At 28.8% G+C, this 20,679-nt stretch overlaps 2 protein-coding genes across 2 annotated transcripts; both read left to right on the forward strand.

The window, feature by feature from the left end:
- Positions 1 to 793: 793 nt before the first annotated feature.
- On the forward strand, positions 794 to 1,317 carry P175DRAFT_0492880 (uncharacterized protein; the record flags this gene model as incomplete). The annotated part of the gene is made up of 2 exons (XM_040895924.1): positions 794 to 981; positions 1,035 to 1,317. The coding sequence occupies 2 exons, from the start codon at positions 794 to 796 to the stop codon at positions 1,315 to 1,317; spliced, it is 471 nt and encodes a 156-aa protein (XP_040751922.1).
- A 302-nt stretch (positions 1,318 to 1,619) lies between these two features.
- Positions 1,620 to 2,893, forward strand: P175DRAFT_0531869 (uncharacterized protein; the record flags this gene model as incomplete). The annotated part of the gene is made up of 6 exons (XM_040899912.1): positions 1,620 to 1,732; positions 1,780 to 1,931; positions 1,987 to 2,121; positions 2,180 to 2,467; positions 2,615 to 2,796; positions 2,873 to 2,893. 6 exons carry the CDS (start codon positions 1,620 to 1,622, stop codon positions 2,891 to 2,893), a joined length of 891 nt encoding a protein of 296 aa, XP_040751923.1.
- Positions 2,894 to 20,679: the final 17,786 nt, after the last annotated feature.

The following is a 20,679-nucleotide window of genomic DNA, read 5'->3' on the forward strand; positions in this document are numbered from 1 at the left end:
TTTGTAAGGAGTTTATCCAACCCATACCTGACATTGAAGAGTCAACAAGGAGAGTAGAGCGCGTTATAATATAAATCACGACCAATTTTGGAGTATAGAAGGTATTCTAAGCATTGAGTAAGCATACAGCTTGAACTAACTAGTTTCCTAGGTAGTTGCTGTACACTTCTGGAGGCGATTTCGGATAGGGCTGATCGGATATGCATTGGCTGCCTGAGGCGTCCGGGATTTCGGGAATTCCCCGTTGAACACATTACTGGAATGTTTTGCTGCGAGTCCCGTCCGCTTGCCTTATACGGGTGCCGCCGCTTTTGTGAGGGCAGCACCTGACTGCTCCTTCTGTGCTCCTGCGCACTCACTGATCTCTCACTGAGCACGCACCAAGTTTTCCGACCGCTCCCGGATTTCGGGAGCAGCTCCTGCTTCGACCAAGATTGGCCTCCACGTGACTAGCACCAGGCCTCTAAACTGCGTACGAACTAAAACCCGAGAGTATGAGATAACAACACATCACTTTTGTGAAGGCATCACATAGACGAGGACCGAATAATTCTATTTGACCATAATTTCAACATGGAAAATCATATTTCCTTAGCTCATACTCCGTGGAAATGGAAAAGAGTGGTCAGTAATAGCCTAATATGCGTTTACTCCACCTCACTCAACAACATAAATACGAACTTCTCGCCAGTGTGCTTTTAGTTCCTCTATCATCCCTCTACATGCGAATTCTTCTTTGTCTCCTACTTCTCATTCTTCCAAACTCAATCTCTTTGAATCAATAGTACACGCAATGGCTGGACGCTCTGCTGCATGGAAAGCATCTCAGGCCGAAAGGAGAAGGGAAGCCCGCCGTGAGCTTCGTCGACAACGAGGTTACGATGCCAGTGCTCATATCCAGAAAGATGCAGAAAGGACCAGAGGTAGAGCATCGGCAAAGACAAAAGAGATTTACAAGCAGAGAGTACGCAAATATAAGGAGTGAGTCTGTGCAAAGTACTAAACATGGAGCCTACATTGACACTGCATACTAGGTTCCTCATCGACGAAAGAAACATGCCTGAGGGATACAAGATTGGAGAAGGCCACCCAGTTCCCTCCTTGCAAGACCTTAAAGCCTTCATCCGTTGGCTTGTCGCCTCCACAAAGGGCAAAATTACTCCTGATGAACGACCTACTATGCATACGATTTTGATCCGTGCGCAAGAGTTTGTCCCAGGCTTTTTCTTTGAAACCGGAAACGAGATCTCTAATCAGGACCGAAAGGACCTCTACTACATAAGCACTACCTGCTACTTTATGCGATGCTTCTATTAACAGCATAGTGGATTGAACATAACCTGGTCGAAGAAGGTCTCCTTTCAACTATCAGAAAGCCAAAGTATAATTTCAAACTAGAAGACTTTGAGCGTGTCATGACTACTCTCTGGACTGCAGATGACCCCTTCTTCATTTCCGGGTGACATCGCATTCAATTTCATTTTGCCACCCTTCAATTTCTTTACACTGGTGCGCGAGTGTCTTCCTTCACGCCTCCTTTAGCAGAAAGAGATGGCAAGGGGCTCCGTTACAAGGTGAGACTTTGGCAGTCCTATATATTTGACATTGACTTTTCTGACATGAAGAAGAATATTCAGCTTGTGTTGTTTCGTGCTCGTGATGTTCCTTGGCGAGTCGGATGGCGAGTCGATCAACAGTTCGTCAAGAACAATAAAGACCCCGAGAATACGATGTAAGCAGTTATTTTCCATGCTTCTGATTTATGTCTAATAATGGAAGGTTCGGTACCGCGCTCTGGGAGTGCGATGAACCCATATACTCGGGAGCTTTATATCTCGTGGCCCTGGCCCTTGCAGACAAAGCTCTCTTCGGCTTTTCCACACCAGAAGAATTTTTCGAGCGGAGAATTTCCAGAGGGACAGAACGAGTTAGTCCTCCGATGGAATGATGAGGCTAGAAATCGATGCATCATTCGACCCGCAACAGCTGAAGGGGTCAGTGAAGACCCATTGACCAAGGAGAGCTATCAGGCCGATTTTAGAAGGATTATGGCTGCTGCGTGTTACTATGTTACTGCTACAGTTCATGCAATGCGCCGTGCCTTAGGTGCAGCGGTCGAAGGTTGGTCGTCCATCTTACTTCCCCGATTCAAGTCTATGTTTTACTTACACTCGGGCAGAAAAGTACTCCCTGACACACACTGCTCAGATCTTGACACAGAAATCTACGGCTGTGTTTGGAAATAATTATCTCGCCGACTGTTCCAGCGTGGATGCTACCAACACTGTTAGACGGAAGCCCGTTGAACACGGTCATGTGGAATATTTTCAGGGTTTCGGTCAGTTTCACGAGGCTGGTCTTCCACGTCGACTACCATTCGAAGAGGAGCAGAGTATTGAGGCAGATCCACGCCTGCAAGCCAGAATGAAGGAGCTTTGTGACGTATTAGATGATGAGGAGTCTAAACGTATATATAAAGAACATATGGTGTTGCGAAGAGAGATTTACTCTAGAAGACTGCAACAATATTAGAGTGAATGGGTTTAAAGTCGACGTGATTGGAAAATCTTGACTAGAGGTCGCGAGCGGGCTGACCAGAAATAACAGGCTGTAGAGAAACAGGTGCTGTGCAAGCTCATGCCTGAATTGGGCTGTTTAGTGGCGGTCATTTCATCCAATGCGCCTCTTTCATTTGATGAAAAAGCCAGTGTGGTGAGAGATCTCTACACCCAATGTCTTCGCGACTTTACTGTGGTCTACCGTCCGAGAGAAGAGCCTATCCAGGGCTGCTGTCCAGTAGCTAGTTGCGGTGTCTTGTTAGAGTTGTGAGTTACCATGCTATTTTCTCCAAGTGACTACTGACGCTCTATAGCAAGTCGAGATCTGGGCGTAATTCGCATATTTATGGTTGCCTACGACAAGAATATGCCTGTAGCACGAGAATCCTGCTTTGATAGGTTAAGTATTGTTGGGAATGCTTTACCTTCCATGACGGGAAAAGTAGTGAGTTTGAAGAGTACTGTGCAAATCACCTTCCCTTGATGACTAGTCAGCACTACGAGATGATGGTGTATCGCAATACTACCATCCATGCCGGGTACTGCATTAAATGCATGTGGGATGACCAGTGTTCCGCAGCCTGTTGAATGAGAGCCTATGAACGGAGCGACGAGCTGCGAGACAAGAGCAAAAGCTCGCGAGCAAGCGACCAAATCCTGTCAGAAGCCTACAAATTCACATAGCATGAGGCGCAAAGCTTTACCCTATAGTGGGAAAGAAGATAAGCTACTCAATTTACTCATAAGAGAGTTAGCTGCTTTCGACACAGTAACCCCAGCCTTCCAGAAGCATTTCCCTAACCGATTGGCGAGTTCACTTCGAAAACGCTGGTCTCTTATACAACCATCATCACAGCAGTCAACTTGATCAAGAAAATTGAAACAGCCGCAAGGATATCATTAGAATATATAGAGAATACATTTAATAAACCTTTATATTGATATTAATTAAAGAATCTAGAACTTTGCTCGCCGCCAGCAGTAATTGTTATCATGTAAACTTACTACAAAAGCTTCAAGGTCCTTCCACTCCATTATACAAGGACGGGATACATTGCTATTATCTTTATAATCTCTAGTCTCGTGACCTAAATATTGAAAAGGACAAGCTCAAGGGTAACAATTATGAAAATGGGCTTTAGATTATACGAGTTGGAGGCAATTTTCATAAACTGTCTAGCATCCTAGATTTTTCTGGCAGAAACTAGAACTTTTACGTTATAGATTATGTATACATACCGGCAGAAAGTCACTCTGTGTACGGCAAGCTAATACCGCCACTCCGCAACAATCAAAATTCTCACTAAGACCTTTGACCGCTACAACAACTGCCTGCTAGATTCATATATTTAATATTATATAAGATATATTACTATATTATATTATATAATTAATTATGACCTAGTGAGTTCTCTAGTCATACTCCGTACTTTCAACCTACCTCCTAATCAACCTCCTAGTTGACCTTCTAATTGACCTCCGAATCGACCTCCTAATTGACCTCCTAATCAACCTCTGAATCGACCTCCTAATCGACCTCCTAGTCGACCTCCTAATCGACCTCCTAATCGACCTTCTAGTTGACTTGACCTTCTAGTTAACCTTCTAATCGACCTCCTAATTGACCTCCTAATCAACCTCTGAATCGACCTCCTAATCAACCTTTTAAGATATCCCAAGTAATTTTAATATAGATAGGGGTCGAACCTAGAATATTTAGATTTTAAAATTAAAATTCTTACCTCCTATATAACTTACGGGTAATTAGTTTATCCATGCTAGATAAAATATATTATACTACTAATATAATGCAACTAAGGATCTCTACTAGAGTAGATTAATTATAATACAGGGTTATATAATAACACGTGATACCCCTAAATAGAGGTAGAGTAGTAAGATTACCTTAATATAGTAAGATTACCTTAATATAGTAAGATTACCTTAATATAGTAATATAATATTATATAATAATATTATATAGTTCAAGACTAGTCCTAATTAGGAATTCTGCCCGCAAAAAAATCGAAAAATTTATTGTTGCAGAATGGCAGTATTAGCTTGCCGTACTCTGTGCTCTTTTAGGTCTGCAGGGAACCCAAAATCTCACATACAAGATTATGCCGGCAGAAAACTTGACCATGCATGTGATAGGATATTCTGTCAGCAGAAAAAAAGAGCGCGTTGTTAGACCGCACACAGTCTAATGTGTGAAAAAGATAATGAGACCTTTGTATGAATAGTAGAACCCAGATATGGAAAGGGATGTGACTGGTTAAGCAAATCATAAATTGAGAATGGCTGAGGAGACAAATATTTTGGTTCGCAATGGGCAACATACCTTCCTGGTGCTCGAGAAAGGTGGAATGGCCTTGTCGTACAAAAATGGACAGATAACAGTAAAATAATCTTTCACTTGGTTGACAGAAAAGTACAAGACTTAGGTGGTTTGTTCGAATGTACAGCTCGCCAGGTCGCCAGGTCGCCAGGTCGCCAGGTCGCCAGGTGGCTACCAAATTTGACTAGTTGGGACCAGTAATAACCAAATTTCATTACCATATGTGATAATACTAGTAGTAAGTCAGTAATATATTCTATAAAGCTGCAGGATTCAAAATCACCTATCTAGTAGTACTAGTTGTGACCAGTCATGCCCAATTCAAGTAGTAAAATACCACCTGGCAAGATGTCACGGCGACCACGTGACATGCAACCACTGTCGGATATATGATGATCCTAGGGGTAGCTCAATGGAAGCAGGTGATCAGATATATTGATGTGTGTGTCTGTTGGGGGGTTGTGTGCTTGCCTAAGGCCTTAATATAGGGTAATAACCCCCTCTTTACTTACTAAGTATATTATAAGATACCCCTTTAATTTAATATACCCCCTCAGGTTTAAAGAATTTTATCTAGTTTAAACCTGTAATTATACAATTTAAGATACTATTCTTATCCTAGATAGGTTTAAACTATATCTAGTAGTAGGTTATCTATTAACTTTAGTCTCTCTACCATCCCCAAATCTTTTATAAATACCTTAAAGCTTTAGTAGGGTAGCACCTTGGTTAACCTATCTATAATTATCTTAGTAATAGGATAATATAATACTTTTATCCTTCCCTTCTAGGCTTCCTACTTAATCTAGTAGTTGTAGATATTTATATAGCATAGCCTTATATTTAGGTAGTTAATTTCCTTATTTACTAGTTAGATAGTTTACATATTATTATATTAAATATTAATAATTAGATTCTCTAACTCTACCTAGATTTTATCTAGTAGATACTTAGTAAAGATTCCTTCCTTTACTATATATAATAATGCTAATAATTCTACTTTAATTATAGAGGTTATTATAGTTACCTACTTACTAGCTTTCTACCTTATTATACTTCTAAATAACTTTATAATATATCCTTGCGAGTTTCTCTAGTCCTAATTATCTATAAATAAGGTATTACTATATAACAGGTAGTTATTTAAATCTTTAAGTTATAGGATAAGTTTATTTATTCTTTTTAGATATTATAGGTATTAATCTACTTTAATATAGTATTCTTTACTAGAGTTTATAAAGTACTAGGATAACTAGGATATTATAAATATAATATCTGGTTAAGTTATAACTATTATATATATTATAGATCCTACCTTCTATTAATATTATTAGGTATATAGGTAAGATACTCTATCTTAATCTTTCTAGGGCACTATTTTTACTAATATAGGAGTAGTATCTAGACCTTCCTTTTTATCTACCAGGTTAGTAATCTTATTAATATATACTAACTAATCTAGCTAGATAAGCCTATTCTCTTTATCCTGGATAATCTCTATTCCTAGGAACTATTGTAAGTTATTTCCTCTTATTATCTTAAACTAGTCCTAAAGCTCTTATATGGTGGCCTATATTTATACTAATAATTTTTAGTAATAGGCAAATATAATATTATTTATATAAAAGAATATTAGGATCCTGCCTCTAGTAATATAATATAGTTTATATAAGATAGGTTTATATCCTAGTAACTTTAGAACCTTTTAGAGAGTTATCTACTATAAGTAAGGGGATTATTTAAGTCTATATAGTACTTTCTTTAACTTTAATACTTTACCTAGTTTTTAATATTCTAAAGGTATTTCTATATATATTTCCTTATTATTATCTATATTAATAAATATATTTATAATATTATATTACTTTAATTCTAGATTAAATTAGGCTGCTATTACTAGGAAGGTTTAGAGGGATCTTACTACTAGAGTTATAGTATATAGGTCCTTTATTAAATCCTTTTATTAATCTTCTCTTACTACTAGGTATACTTTATATTTAGTTAGGTTACTACCTTAATTACTTTTATATATATATACTTATTTATATTCTAGTACTTTTATATACTTAGGTCTATCTACTTCTATCTATATTTTTATTATTTTATAACTAGCTAGGTAATCCTGCTCTACCTTTATAAATTCTTTAGATAGTAGGTAGTTTTTAACTTGGCAGTATATCTTTAGAAAGGTTAGTAACTAATCTAGATAGATCCTAATTAGACTCTCTAGTTACCTATTCTATCTTTATATTTCTGCCTTGGAGGCTAGTATTCCATCTTATTAGGTTGGTTGTATTAACCTCCCTGCCATGAATACTGATTTCTATATAATTTAGTAGCTTTTATTTAGCTTAGTTTCTTCTTTAGTTTTAGCTATCTTATATTGGTAAGTACCTGCCAACATTACTACTAACTATTCTAGGCTGCTGCCTAGTAATATTAGATAGGCTATTTACTTGTTTATATTAGTATCCTTATTCTTATCCATGGCTTCAAGTACTAATCTTGATATTTAAACTAGATAATTAAGTAAGTTGAAATTACCTTCTAGAATATCCTCTATTATAGGGTAATCTGTATTTAATACTCCCTAGATTAGAATATAGATTTTAACTTTAATATCCTTAATTATTTATTTAAATTTATTAATTTTAATTATCAGGAAATTATTCTTTATTACTTAAATAAATATATCTCTATCTTCTAAGAAGAATTCTTCCTTATTAAATATAATATTCCTTATATAGATAATCTTCCTTTCCTTCCTTAAGTTCTATATTTAATAGATATTAGTAGATTTATATCTTACTATATATTTTATAAATATTCTTAAGTTAAACTACTTTTTATACTTTACTATTATAATTATTTATAGTTTAATTATTATGAATATCTTATAATTATATACTTTTAGGTGAGCTTCTTAAGGTTTTTTATATTTTACTACTACTCTATCTTAGTAGGTAATATAAATATAGAATTAGTTAATTAGTATTTTCTATCCTGCCTAATATTTAGATATTTAGTTATATAGGTATACTACCATATAAATATATTCAGGCTATAAAAATATAGGTAGTTTTACTCCTTATCTTATTATACATGCCTTCTCTTTTATTATATCCCTTAAGTGCTCTGCGCCTCTATTTTGGGCTAGTATATATAGAGTAAAGTAATCAAGTCTTGCTCCTTTAAATTATATAAAGTCTTCCAATTATTCCTTTATCTTACTATCTAATTTAATTACTTGGGGTTTAATATTATATCACCTCTCTAGGAGGGTAAATAGATTAAGCAGGGTATTTTTAATTATCTCTATATATTAGTCTAAGAGGTAATAGTCCTATATAAAACCTGACTACCTATCTATAATTAATAGTAGGGCTTAGTAATTATCTATCCCTATTTTAAAATTATAAAAGTTAATTACTAACTATAAATCTAGTCCTTTTATAATAATATAGTCCTTTTAGTTAATTCTTTACTTTATTTTTACTATACCACAGGTATTATATTCTACTATAGTAGGTTCTCTAATCCTTACCCCCTTAATATTCTTGACTAGGTAATCTAATACCTGTAGTCCTGGATATTTAAGGTATAAATACTACTATTTTATATCTCTAATACTGGCAATAGTTTAGAATATTACCTGGCCTGTTATATTATATAGTTTGCTATTATATTTTATTATAAATTAGCCATATTTCTTATTAAGATAGGCTGCCACTATACCTTTAGATATATAGAGTAGGTTAGAGTCAGGATTATTCTTAAAATAGATACCTATTTGGTTTAGTAATATAAGTAATACTAGATTACATGCTATTTCTTTATAGTAAGCTATATCCTTGAGGATTATATAGCTATATTTTATATCTTTATCTCTTTAAGTTATAACCTGTATACTAATATCTTTATATCCTATAATAGGTACTTTCAAGTCTCCTGCCTATATATAGTTATCTTGTATTAATTCTATATATTACTTAAATTAATATAAATTATTAAATATATAAATTAATAATCTTAAGTTAAGAATAATAGAGTGCTATAATAGGTATAGTATAATTTTAAATTAGATATTAAATAAAGCTTTAACTTTACCTCTATTCCTGCCTTTTATTTAATCTACTCCTTGGTTACTTCTTCCTTCTAGTTATTCTAGGTCTTGTTTATTTTATTCTTACTCCTTTACTATCTTTTTAGCTAGGGTCTTATTTATCTTAAGTTATATATTAACTAGCTTTCTTATTATACTCCTTTCCTTGAAGTCCTTGGGTGCCTTTTCTAGAAATAGATAAAAGTATTATATTTATTTATACCTTTAAGAATATATATTATATAACTAATATAAGTCCTTAGAAGTACTCCTTTTAGAGTCTATTCTTCCTATATTATTATATCTATACTTATATTTTATTCCCTTATCTTATAGTAAGGATATTTCTTTATTACTAGTTATATTTATTATATCTTTAGTAGTAAATATTAGTCTAAAAGCCTCTCTACTAGTCTTACTATGCTGCTACAGGAATATATTAATAGTATTGCAGAAGTCATTTACCATAGTATAGAATAATAATATTCCTGCTAGTATCTTCTTCTTATAGTCTAACTAATAGGATGCGGTCTAGGATAGAGCTAGGTAATATATTATATTTAAGAAGTCTTCTACCTAGTCTAGTAGTAATATTATAACTCTAAGATTTACTTTAATTGCCTGTTAAATAACAAATTCCTAGTTATTTAACTAACTAACTAGGTTACCTTTTAGGGGTTAGATTGCCTTCATGTAGATATTATAGGCTATATTTTAAATTTATCTCTAGTTAACTATTATATGCTCTTTTAGTTTAAGGTACTATTCCTCTAGAGTTTTTGTTAGCTCGCAGCAGAAGTAGTAGACCTTTAAGGAAATAGTATATTAGACCTAATTTTTTAGTTTCCTAAGTTCTATAACCTAATAGTTATACTTATCTATTTCTATTTTATAGAGTACTACTTTGGAATTAAAGTCTTATAATAATACTATAGAACTTCTAGTATTATTTACTAGTAAAGTTTCTCTACTATCCCTGATTAGTCTAGTAAGTTATTATAAACAACTCTTACTACCTTCTATTATTTCCTATAGATTATTGTCTCTTGCCCGTACTTTAAATAAGGATTGCTACATTAGCTAGTCTTCCTACTTGGTAAGCCTTACTGCATTATCTTTATTATTAATAGTTAGAGGCATTGCGCTCAGTATTTTACTAATTAGTAGGTTTGGTAAGGGTTGTCAGTATTTTAATAATTAGTAGGTTTTAGTAAAAGTCATTAGTATAGATTTACATGCTTTAAGCAAATATAAGACTCTTAATTATTAGATATATAATAATCCTAGGGGTAGCTCAATAGAAGTAGGTGATTAGATATATTAATATATGTATCTATTAGGGGGTTGTGTGCTTGCCTAAGGCCTTAATATAGGGTAATAACCCCCCCTTTGCTTACTAAGTACATCACGAGATACCCCTTCAATTCAACAACCACATGCCGAACCACATGCCAAACCACATACCCAGTAACTGAGGGTAATTAGGAGAACAGCAATATTCAAGTTACCTATACCATATTAGTAACTTAACTAGGTAATATAAATAATAATATAATAACTCTTAAAATACTAAAAGATAAGTATTTTATTTTATTACTTCTAATACCTTCTTATTATTCTTATACTTTATATAGCTTTACTTCCTTTACTAATACTACCTATACTTAAGTACCTTGCTAGTAAGATACTTATAATTTAAAGTACTTTCTTAACTAAATAAAGTAATATAATAAGTATAAGAAGGACTATCTACTCCTTCTCCTAAAAAATAGTAAATCTAAACTTTATAGAATTTATAATTATAATTCTAGAAATTATTATTAAGAAAGGTTTAATAGTACTAGTAATTCTCTAGTACTAACTTATTAAATTAATAGAAGATAATAAGCTATAGTATATAACCTAATATATAATACAAGCTATATAAATAGATAGAGAGAAAGTACTTAAATCTAAATTTTTTAAAGTATAAAATCTAAAGGAACTTAGTATCTTTCTAGAAGATCTTTAAGATTACTTTAGGTTATAGGGAAAATTTTATAAGAATAATATAATTAAAATTTATTATATTATAAGTTACTTAAAAAATAATATAAAATAAGTATAATATTTTAAGTATAAAATAAATTTTAAAGAACTTATCTATATAAAGTTTACTAAATTTCTATAGAATTTTCTAGAATTAAAGAGAAATTATAGATAAATAGTAGCTTACTAATTTCTATATATAAGATAAGGACTATAATAGAGTATATAAATTCTAATAACTTAGATAAAGAAATTTATTCTAATAATTAAAGTTAATCTTAAAAGATTCTTTTACTAGCTAGTTATTTAAATAACCTGGCCTGAATTATATAAGAAAATTTAGCAAGATATAATAATATTATAAAATCTAGTTAAAGTTATTAAACTAAAAGTAAGGTATAAGAAATTTTAGAAATAAGAAAAGTAAGAAAAATTAAATAAAGTATAATTAAATTAATCTTTAGGATCTTATATATTAAAGAATAATTTAAGAAAAAAAAAGAAAGATAATAGTAAAATAATAAATTTTTAATTAAATAAATTCTAGTAGAAAGAATTAAAGAAGGAATAGTAAAATTACTAAAATTAATAAAAGAAAGACTAATATTATTAGTATAATTAAATTAGTTATATTATAAGAAAATACTTCTAGTATAGAAAAGGTACTAAAGAGGTAAGAAAATTAGAAAATTAGGACTAATAATAATTAAATACTCTAGAATTTCTAGTATTCTAATAAAATAAAAAGATACTAATAAGATCCTTCCTAGCTATTATAGCTATCTAAGTAGGTAAGAAATAGGTTATAATAAGGGTACTTATAAATACTAGAGTAAATAAAGATTTTATTTCTTATTATTTCTTAATTAAAGAAGGAATAAAATTTAATAAAATAAAGATAAAATAATTTATATATTTTATTAATAATTTAATAATATTATATTATATAAGATTCTAGGTAAAGAGCTAAATTATAGATAATCTTAATAAAATTAGAAAATTTAATATAGAATATTATATAGTAAATTTAAAAGAAAAAGAATATTAACTAATCCTAGAATATAATTAATTAAGCCTAGTTAATTTTAATATCTCTTTAGTAATAAATACCTGGTATTACTAAGGAAAAAAATTAAAGATTAAAATTAAATTATCTAAGTAATTTAAGAGTATAATAAGATAAGGACTTACTATACTAATCTTAAGCTAACTATATAATAATAATAGTATAATAGGGATTCTCTCTAAATATTATAAAGAATAAAAATTAATATTTTTAAAGAAAAAGGTAGAGATACTCTTCTCTAAAAAAACTAGTTATAATATACTATTAGTTACTAGTATAATATTACTAATAGGCTAGTTATATAATATATTAAGAATAGAATTAGTAATTTTAAAGAAGTATATTAATTAAATATTAGAAAAAAAATAAATCTAGCCCTTAATAAGTATAATAAATATACTAGTACTTTTTATATAAAAGGCTAATAAATTATTATAGCTTTATATAGATTATAAGGGCCTAAATATAATTATTATTAAGAATTAATATTCCCTCTTATAAATTAATAAACTAATAAATTAACTAGTTAGAGCTAAATAATTTACTAAACTAGATTTATAAAATACTTACTATTAGATTTATATTTATTAAGGTAATAAATAAAAAATAGTATTTTATATAAGATATAAATATTATAAATATCTAGTTATATCTTTTAAATTATATAATACCCTAGCTACCTTTTGTCACGGAGGGCAGGCAGGCAGTAGGTGTAGTTAACAGCAGGATGTATATTCAGGCTATCTGCGTATAGGTACAACAGGTAGGGGTCAGGTTAGGACAAGGATATAGCTTGAAGAGCTATAACAGGATCAGGGATAACATGGCTTAAATACAGGAGTAGAGGTAGATAATTAGGGCAAAATCTAACTAAATAGGTATATAGCTATACCATAATAGTATCCCTTCTCTTAGGCTAAGCTCTAGTAAAATATTCCTAAAGTCTAGGCTTTCCAGGGTAATAATAATAATAGGTAGTAATATATTTAGTAGTATTCTCTAGGTAGCTAGCAGGAACTTTAGTAATAGTAAAATATCTAACCTACTTAATAGTATACTTTAAATACAGGTAGTTACTTTAGTTGTGGTAGTCCTAGTAAGAGTTAACTACTTTCTTAACCTCCTATTTCTTAATACTATTAACTTTAACATGCAGGGGTTTAGTTTCCTCTTATCTAGGTAGCAGGTCTTTAGTAGTCAGGTATAATAATTTAATATAAAATACTAAATATATTTTTATACTCTCAAGTAAGTCTAGTTTATAGATATAAGGGCTAATAACCCTCCTAATAGGGAAGGGACCTAGGTTTTTCTAGTCTAATTTCTTTTAGGGGTGCAGGGTTATAATATTCTTAATATTTAACTAGACTAATTAGCCCTTAGTATAATATCTAGTAGGGCAGTATTTCTAGTTAGTATAGTATTTATAGCAGGCTTAAGTAGTAACTATAGTAGTATAGTAATATTCCTATATCTACTTTATAGTCAGGGTGAATTAGTAGATATTACAAGTTTATAGGCAGTAATTAGGTAGGATAGGCTTAAATCCTATATAAGGGTTAAAACTATATAAAGTAAAGAATAGGGAGTATCTAGTAATCTTAGAACTAGTATTATTAGTAGTAAATTCTACTATAAGTAGCTATTTAGCCTAATTATCTTATAGGTAGTTAATATAGACTTATAGATATTATTCTAAAATAGTATTTATATATTTAATTTACCTATTAATCTTAAGATAGTAAGTAGTAGATAGGAGTAATCTTATCTTTAGGATATAGTTTAGGTACATCTAGAATACTAATATAAACTAGAATTCTTAATTAGATATAATAGACTCAGGGAATCTATAAAACCTCTAAATATAGTTTTAAAATAGGTAGGTAGCTCCCTTAGTATTATAGGTGCTACTATAGGAAATATAGTATTAAAACTTTATTAACTAGTTAACTACTACTATAATAGTATCAAAGCCTAAGCTTTAAGGTAAATATATAATAAAATTAATAAATATATCTCTCTAGAAACTCTCAGGTATAAGCAAGAAATAAAATATATCTTAATACCTATCTTAATAAGGTATAGATTATTTACAAGTATAGTAGTTATAAATCTATTACTTTATAAACTATAATATTCCAGGCTAGTAATATAATTATAATAGTAATTTATAAGTCTTTAATCTATCTTAATAGCTAGTAACTATACTCTTATAGCATTTATATATTAGTTCTATCTTTAGTTCTTCCATATCAGGGATATATAGTTGGTTGTAGTAAAATAAAAGTCTAGAATAATAGATATACTCAGATAATATAATTAGTAGATAGTAATTATAGCCCTTTTCCAGGCTTTCTAAAATATTATTAAGAGCTAGGTCTTATTTATAATCTCTATCTAGGCACTCTCTTAGCTATTTAGGGAGCTAGATAGTCTCTTCTTTTTCAGGCTCAGGCAGCTAGAAGCATACTGACTTCCTTCTAGTAGTAGCTCAAAACTAGATTAACTATAGTATCTACTAGCTCTGTAACTCCTCTAAGTATTTAAATAAGAAACTTACCAAGTTTTCTCTTTTTAGTATTATTTAACTCTAGTATAGTAAGTATTTATTCCCCTCCTTAAGAAGATCCTATAACCTTCTAGTTAAGTTATCTAGTTTTACCCTATACTTACCCAGGCAATAATCAATTATAAAGTTAAAGTAAGACAGGAATTTAGACTATTAGGCTTATTATTAGTTTAATATCTTAATTATTATAAAATATTCTAGGTTTCTATAATTAGTTATAATCTTAATTAAATACTAGTATCCTTTTAGTTCTAGGATTTATTCTTCTAAATAATAAATAATTACTAGTAACTCCTTATTATATATCTTATAATTATACTTAGTTAGAGTTATTTTCTTTAAGTAGAATCTTACTAGGTATAGAATTTTATTATTATTATATTATAATAGTACTCCAGTAGATATAAAGTCTAAGGTATTAATTTCTAAAATAACTAGTTAGTCCTAATTAAAGGACTATAGTATTAGTTTCTTAATAAATTCTACTTTTAATATTTTAAAAGTAGTCTAGTAAATTAGAGTCTATGAGAATAGGATTTCTTTCTTCTCTAAGATAGTAATAGGTATAAGGATCTATAAGAATCCTTTAATAAAGTATTAGTAAAATCTAGTAAATTCTATAAAACTCTTAATATTAGTAACTATCTTAAGTAATTTTTAATCTACTATAATCTTAATCTTCTTAGGGTCCATACAGGTACCTTCTCTTCTAATAATAATACCTAGAAACTTGACTTCTAGCTAGTAAAATTTATACTTAAATATCTTTATATATAAGTTATTATCTCTTAGAATTTATAATATTTGCCTTAAGTATTTAATATATTCTTTTCTTATATAGCTATAGATTAGGATATTATCTAGAAATATATTATAGAATATATCTATATACTATTACAGAATATTATTTATAAAATATTAGAAAGTAGCTAGGGCACTAGTTAGGCTAAATAGTATAACTAGGGACTTATATAGCCTAAAATAGGTTTAGAAAGTAATCAGGTACTCTAACCCCTTCTTAATATAAATATTATTAAAGGTAGCTACTAGATTAATCTTAGAGAAGTACTATATTCCTTACAGATTATTTAAGGTTTCTTTAATTAAAGATAATAAGTAATAATCCTTAACTAATATAGTATTTAGTCCTTAATAATCTATACACAGGTAGAAGCTACCTCCAGGCTTGTTAATAAATAAGATAGGAAAGACAGCTAGAGATAAGCTAGAATATATAAAATCCTTCTTTAGATTCTCTTCTAGCTATTCCTTTAGAATAATTAATTATACTTGTGATATTAGGTATAATTTACTAAATAGGGACTATTTTCCTTCTTAGATCTTGATATTATGATTATATAATTAGTATAGTAGCAGCTTCTCTACTTCTTAAGGATTAAATATATCTTAAAAATCTTATAGTTTTAGAGAAAGTACAGGCAATAATTTAAGACTAGTATTTCTATACTTTAATTCTTTATTAACTTTATCTAACAAGATTTAGTATAGTTTCTATACTAGATAGCAGGTATATATAGCTAGTACTCTTAATAATATTTAGTATATTTCTATAAATATAAGGGGTTTTAACTCTAGTAGTTCTTTTTATTAATTTAGTTACTTAGGTTAATCTTTCTAGAAAATATTTATCAGGGCTCTTACCCTTATAGGCTTAAAAGATATATTACAGTATTTATAGTAATATTAGCTATTAAATATAGTTATTTAATTAGAGAAATATATTTTCAGGTTATATATAGTAAGCCAGGCCAATCCTAGGATAATTAAGTAATAAGAGAGATAAGTAATATAGAAAATAAATTTCTAGTTATAGTAATTATTTAATAATAGATTAGCCTCTATATAATAAATTACCATACCTTCTTCTACCTCCTTACTATAGAAGCTAGATAAGGGTATTAAATAAGGAAGTAGAATAATCTTTAGTCTATATATTTCTACTTATTAGTAATCTATAAAGCTAACTCCTTTAACTCTAGAATTAATTATAGTATAAGTTAGTATTTTTAGATTTTTTTAATATAATTATACCCGCCATACTATAAGATTAGCACGCATGTAACAGGAATTAGAGGAGTTAGTTAGTTTAGTAATAGTATAGAATAAGTAGAGTAATATATCTAGTAGCAGGAGCTTCTATATATGTTCTAGCACTAGATAGTGACTATAGCCAGGCAGACTCCATTTTCTAAGTTAGGCAAGGTATTAAGTAAGTATGGTTAGTTAGGTTCCTCTAGAGTAGTAAAGAGGTTATTCCAAGTTATAATATAGGAAGTAGGTAATATTATAGTAAGGATTAGATTAGAAAGGTATACTAGTATATTTATTTACTCCTAGATTTATATAAGGTATTAGTTAGGTAAGGGGTAGTCCTTTATATAATATACTCTATTTCTATAGCAGAAGTATTCCTTATACTTATATTATCCTTCCTTAGGGGAGTATAGTGCGTGGCAGGCACAGGATAGATCTATAGTATCTAAATCTCTTCTAGGCATGGGAGGTGTAATAGGGTAACTAGGTAGAATAAAACTAAGGAAATTCCTTAGTACTACTAGGCTAGGATAGTAGAAACTAGGCATTAGGCAAGAATAGGATACTTATAGCTAGTATTAGTAGTAGTAGTTTTCTAGTAATTAAAGATAGTTAGCATATTCTTGGAAGTTTTAGAATAGAGTAGGGTTATAAAGTAATATATTTTGGAGTTTGACTAAGATATTTTAAGTTAGGAAAGATATTAAGGAATTATTAAGTATTTCTTCTTCTAGAGTAAGATAATAAAACTCTATAAAATAAATACTAAAATCCAAGTTTCTTTATTTCTAACTATAGAGGTAGTTCTAAATATTTTAAACTTAATTAGGGTCTCTAAATACTGTTTCTAGATAATTAAGTAGGTTAGGATAGTCCAGGAACTAGAAGATACTAAGTCTTATCTTAGATAGGATTAGTTTATAAGCCTTTCTAGTCAGGCATCCTACCATATAGGTTAGTCAGGCCTTAGCAGCCGGGAAATAGTCTAAGTTAGTATCTAATTTACTATAGATCTGTTATATAAAGCAGTAGAGATTAAAATAAGTACTATTAAACTCTTGTAGGTTAGGGAGTTTCTTACTAAGATAGGTACTAAAGGATAGGCTAGTAGAAACAGGTATAGGTACTCTTATTATATTAGCTACTATAGCTTTAGTAAGAGGGGCATGTTTAGTAGGAGCAGGGATAATAGTAGGAGTAAGTATAATAAAGATAATAATAACCTATAATATAGTAAATATATACTTAAACTTAATTAACTTTTATTAAATAACTTCTAGTTCTTCCTTCTAGTATAGTACTATTCCTTCCTTCTTAGCCAGCTCCAGGCTAGCTTTATTAACTTAATTTTAAAGGGTGTAAATCTTCTTCTCCAGAAAATTAGTATATCTATTACAGGACCTAAGGTAAATAATCTAGGTAGCAAGGTTATTTATAATATAGCTTATGAACTCCTTAACTAAATCTATAATTAGGAGTAGTTTGGGTTGTTTTAACATACTAGTAGTAACCACACCTGGGGTAGGAGCTATGTAATATTATGGAGGGCAGGCAGGCAGTAGGTGTAGTTAATAGCAGGATATATATTCAGGCTATCTGTGTATAGGTATAACAGGTAGGGGTCAGGTTAGGACAAGGATGTAGCTTGAAGAGCTACAACAGGATCAGGGGCAACATGGCTTAAATACAGGAGTAGAGGTGGATAGTTAGGGCAGAATCTAACTAGATAGGTACATGGCTACGCCGTGACACCTTTTAAATATATATTAATAAAATAATAAAGGAAATCCTAAATAAATTTTATATAATATATTTAGATAATATCTTAATTTACTTATAAATAAAGAAAGAATATAAATATTATATTAATAAAATATTATTATACCTTTAAAAGTATAATTTTTATATAAAATTTTTAAAGTATAGCTTTTATTAAAAAGAAATATATTTTTTTAACTTTATTATAAGAATTAAAGAAATCTAAATAGATTTTAAGTAAGTATATATTATAAGTAACTAGCTAGAATTATACTTATTTTATAATATTTAAGTATTCTTAAGATTTATAGGATATTTTTAAAAATTTATTTACTAGTACTTTAAGATTACTACCCTATTAAGTAATATATTAAAGAAAATAATAAAGGGGAGAAAGAGTAGCCTCTTTAAGATAATAAAGAATAATTAAAGTATTTTTAAGGTACTAAAGTAGGTATTCTCTAGACTTTTAGTATTATAGTATTTTAATCTAAAATAAGAGATATTTTTAATAACTAATATATTAGGTTTTATAATTATAAGAATTCTAATATAATATAATAATATCTAATTTATAAAAATATAGTATATTACTTAGTAATTTATAGTTTTTTACTTAAAGAAGTTAATTAAAGTAGAAAGAAAATATAAAATTTATAATTAAAAATTACTAGTTATAGTAAAATACTTTAAGGTATAGTATTACTATTTTAAAGGTAACTTATATATAATATATATATAAATAGATTATATAAATTTAAAATATTTTTATATTATTAAGATTCTAAATTAATACTAGACTAGATAGGCTAAATTCCTAGTAATATATAATTTCTAGATTAAATATTAGTTTAATAGCCTTAACCTAGCTAATATACCTTTAAGGTAAAAGGATTATAAACTTATTTAATAAGATATAGCTAAGAAACTCTTACCTATATTTTAAATAAAGCTAGGAGGTTTATAAAATAATTAAGGTAGGAATAGAATAATAGCTTCTTAAAAGACCCTAATTATATAGTTAAAAGATCTAAAACTTTTAATTTAAAGAATACTAGTATAAAGGGTAGCTAGTAATAAGTAAGTCTATAGGATACTATTAACTACTTTATAAGACTTATTTTAGAAGATATAATATAGGGATACCTATATAAGTTAAATTTAAAGTAATACTAGTAAGAAATACCTGGTATACTAGAAGTATACTTAAATAATAAGGAAATTATTTAAATAAGAAATAATAAAATAATTTAAAAATAATATTAAATAAAGATAAATTTATAAAAATAAATAATATATTAATAGTAATAAACTAATATAATATAATAAGGTTATTTATATTTCTTCTAATTAAGTAATATATTAAGAATTATTAAGAATATACTATAATAATTTATATATAGGCTACTTTAGTTAAGAGAAAATATTAAATCTTATTAAATAAAAGTTCTACTAGAATATTCTATAATATAATATTAAGGAGTATATAAAGAGCTATTTAATTTATTAGAAAATAAAGGTATCTAGATAGCTTTTACTAGACTAGCTTGTAAAGCTCCTAGTACTAGAATATCCTTAATAGGACCTAACTCTAGACTTTATTATAGGCTTACTATTATTAATATAAAAGGGGTGTATATATAATACTATCTTAATAATTATAGACTAATATATTAAGGAAGCTAAATACTTCTTAATAATAAAAAATATTAATACTAAGAAACTAGCTAATATATTTATAGAAAAGATTATATTTAAAATAGAAATATTAAGAAATTTAGTAAGTAACTATAGCTTATTTTTTATTAATAAATATTAGACCTAGTTATATTAAGAACTTTAAATTAAAGAATAATTAAGTATTATATTCTATCTATAGATAAATAGCTAAATAGAATATTAGAATTAGATATTAGAGACTTATTTAAAGACTTATATTAATTATTAATAAATTAATTAAATAAACTAGTTAGATATAATAGAATTTATATATAATAATATAAAAAATATATTATTAGAGATATCCTCTTATAAGATATAATATAATTACTAGCTAGTATTATTTAAGCTTACTAATATTAGGGACTCTAACATAATTATAATAGTAGGAGAATAACTTAACTAACTATAAGTAAAATACTATTAGCTAGAAGAAAGCCTATACTATACTACTAAATAGTAAGTAAGGAGCTATAATAAGAGGTA

This window comes from Aspergillus ochraceoroseus, assembly GCF_002846915.1.
Source record: "Aspergillus ochraceoroseus IBT 24754 chromosome Unknown P175scaffold_4, whole genome shotgun sequence".
NCBI classification, from domain to species: domain Eukaryota; kingdom Fungi; phylum Ascomycota; class Eurotiomycetes; order Eurotiales; family Aspergillaceae; genus Aspergillus; species Aspergillus ochraceoroseus.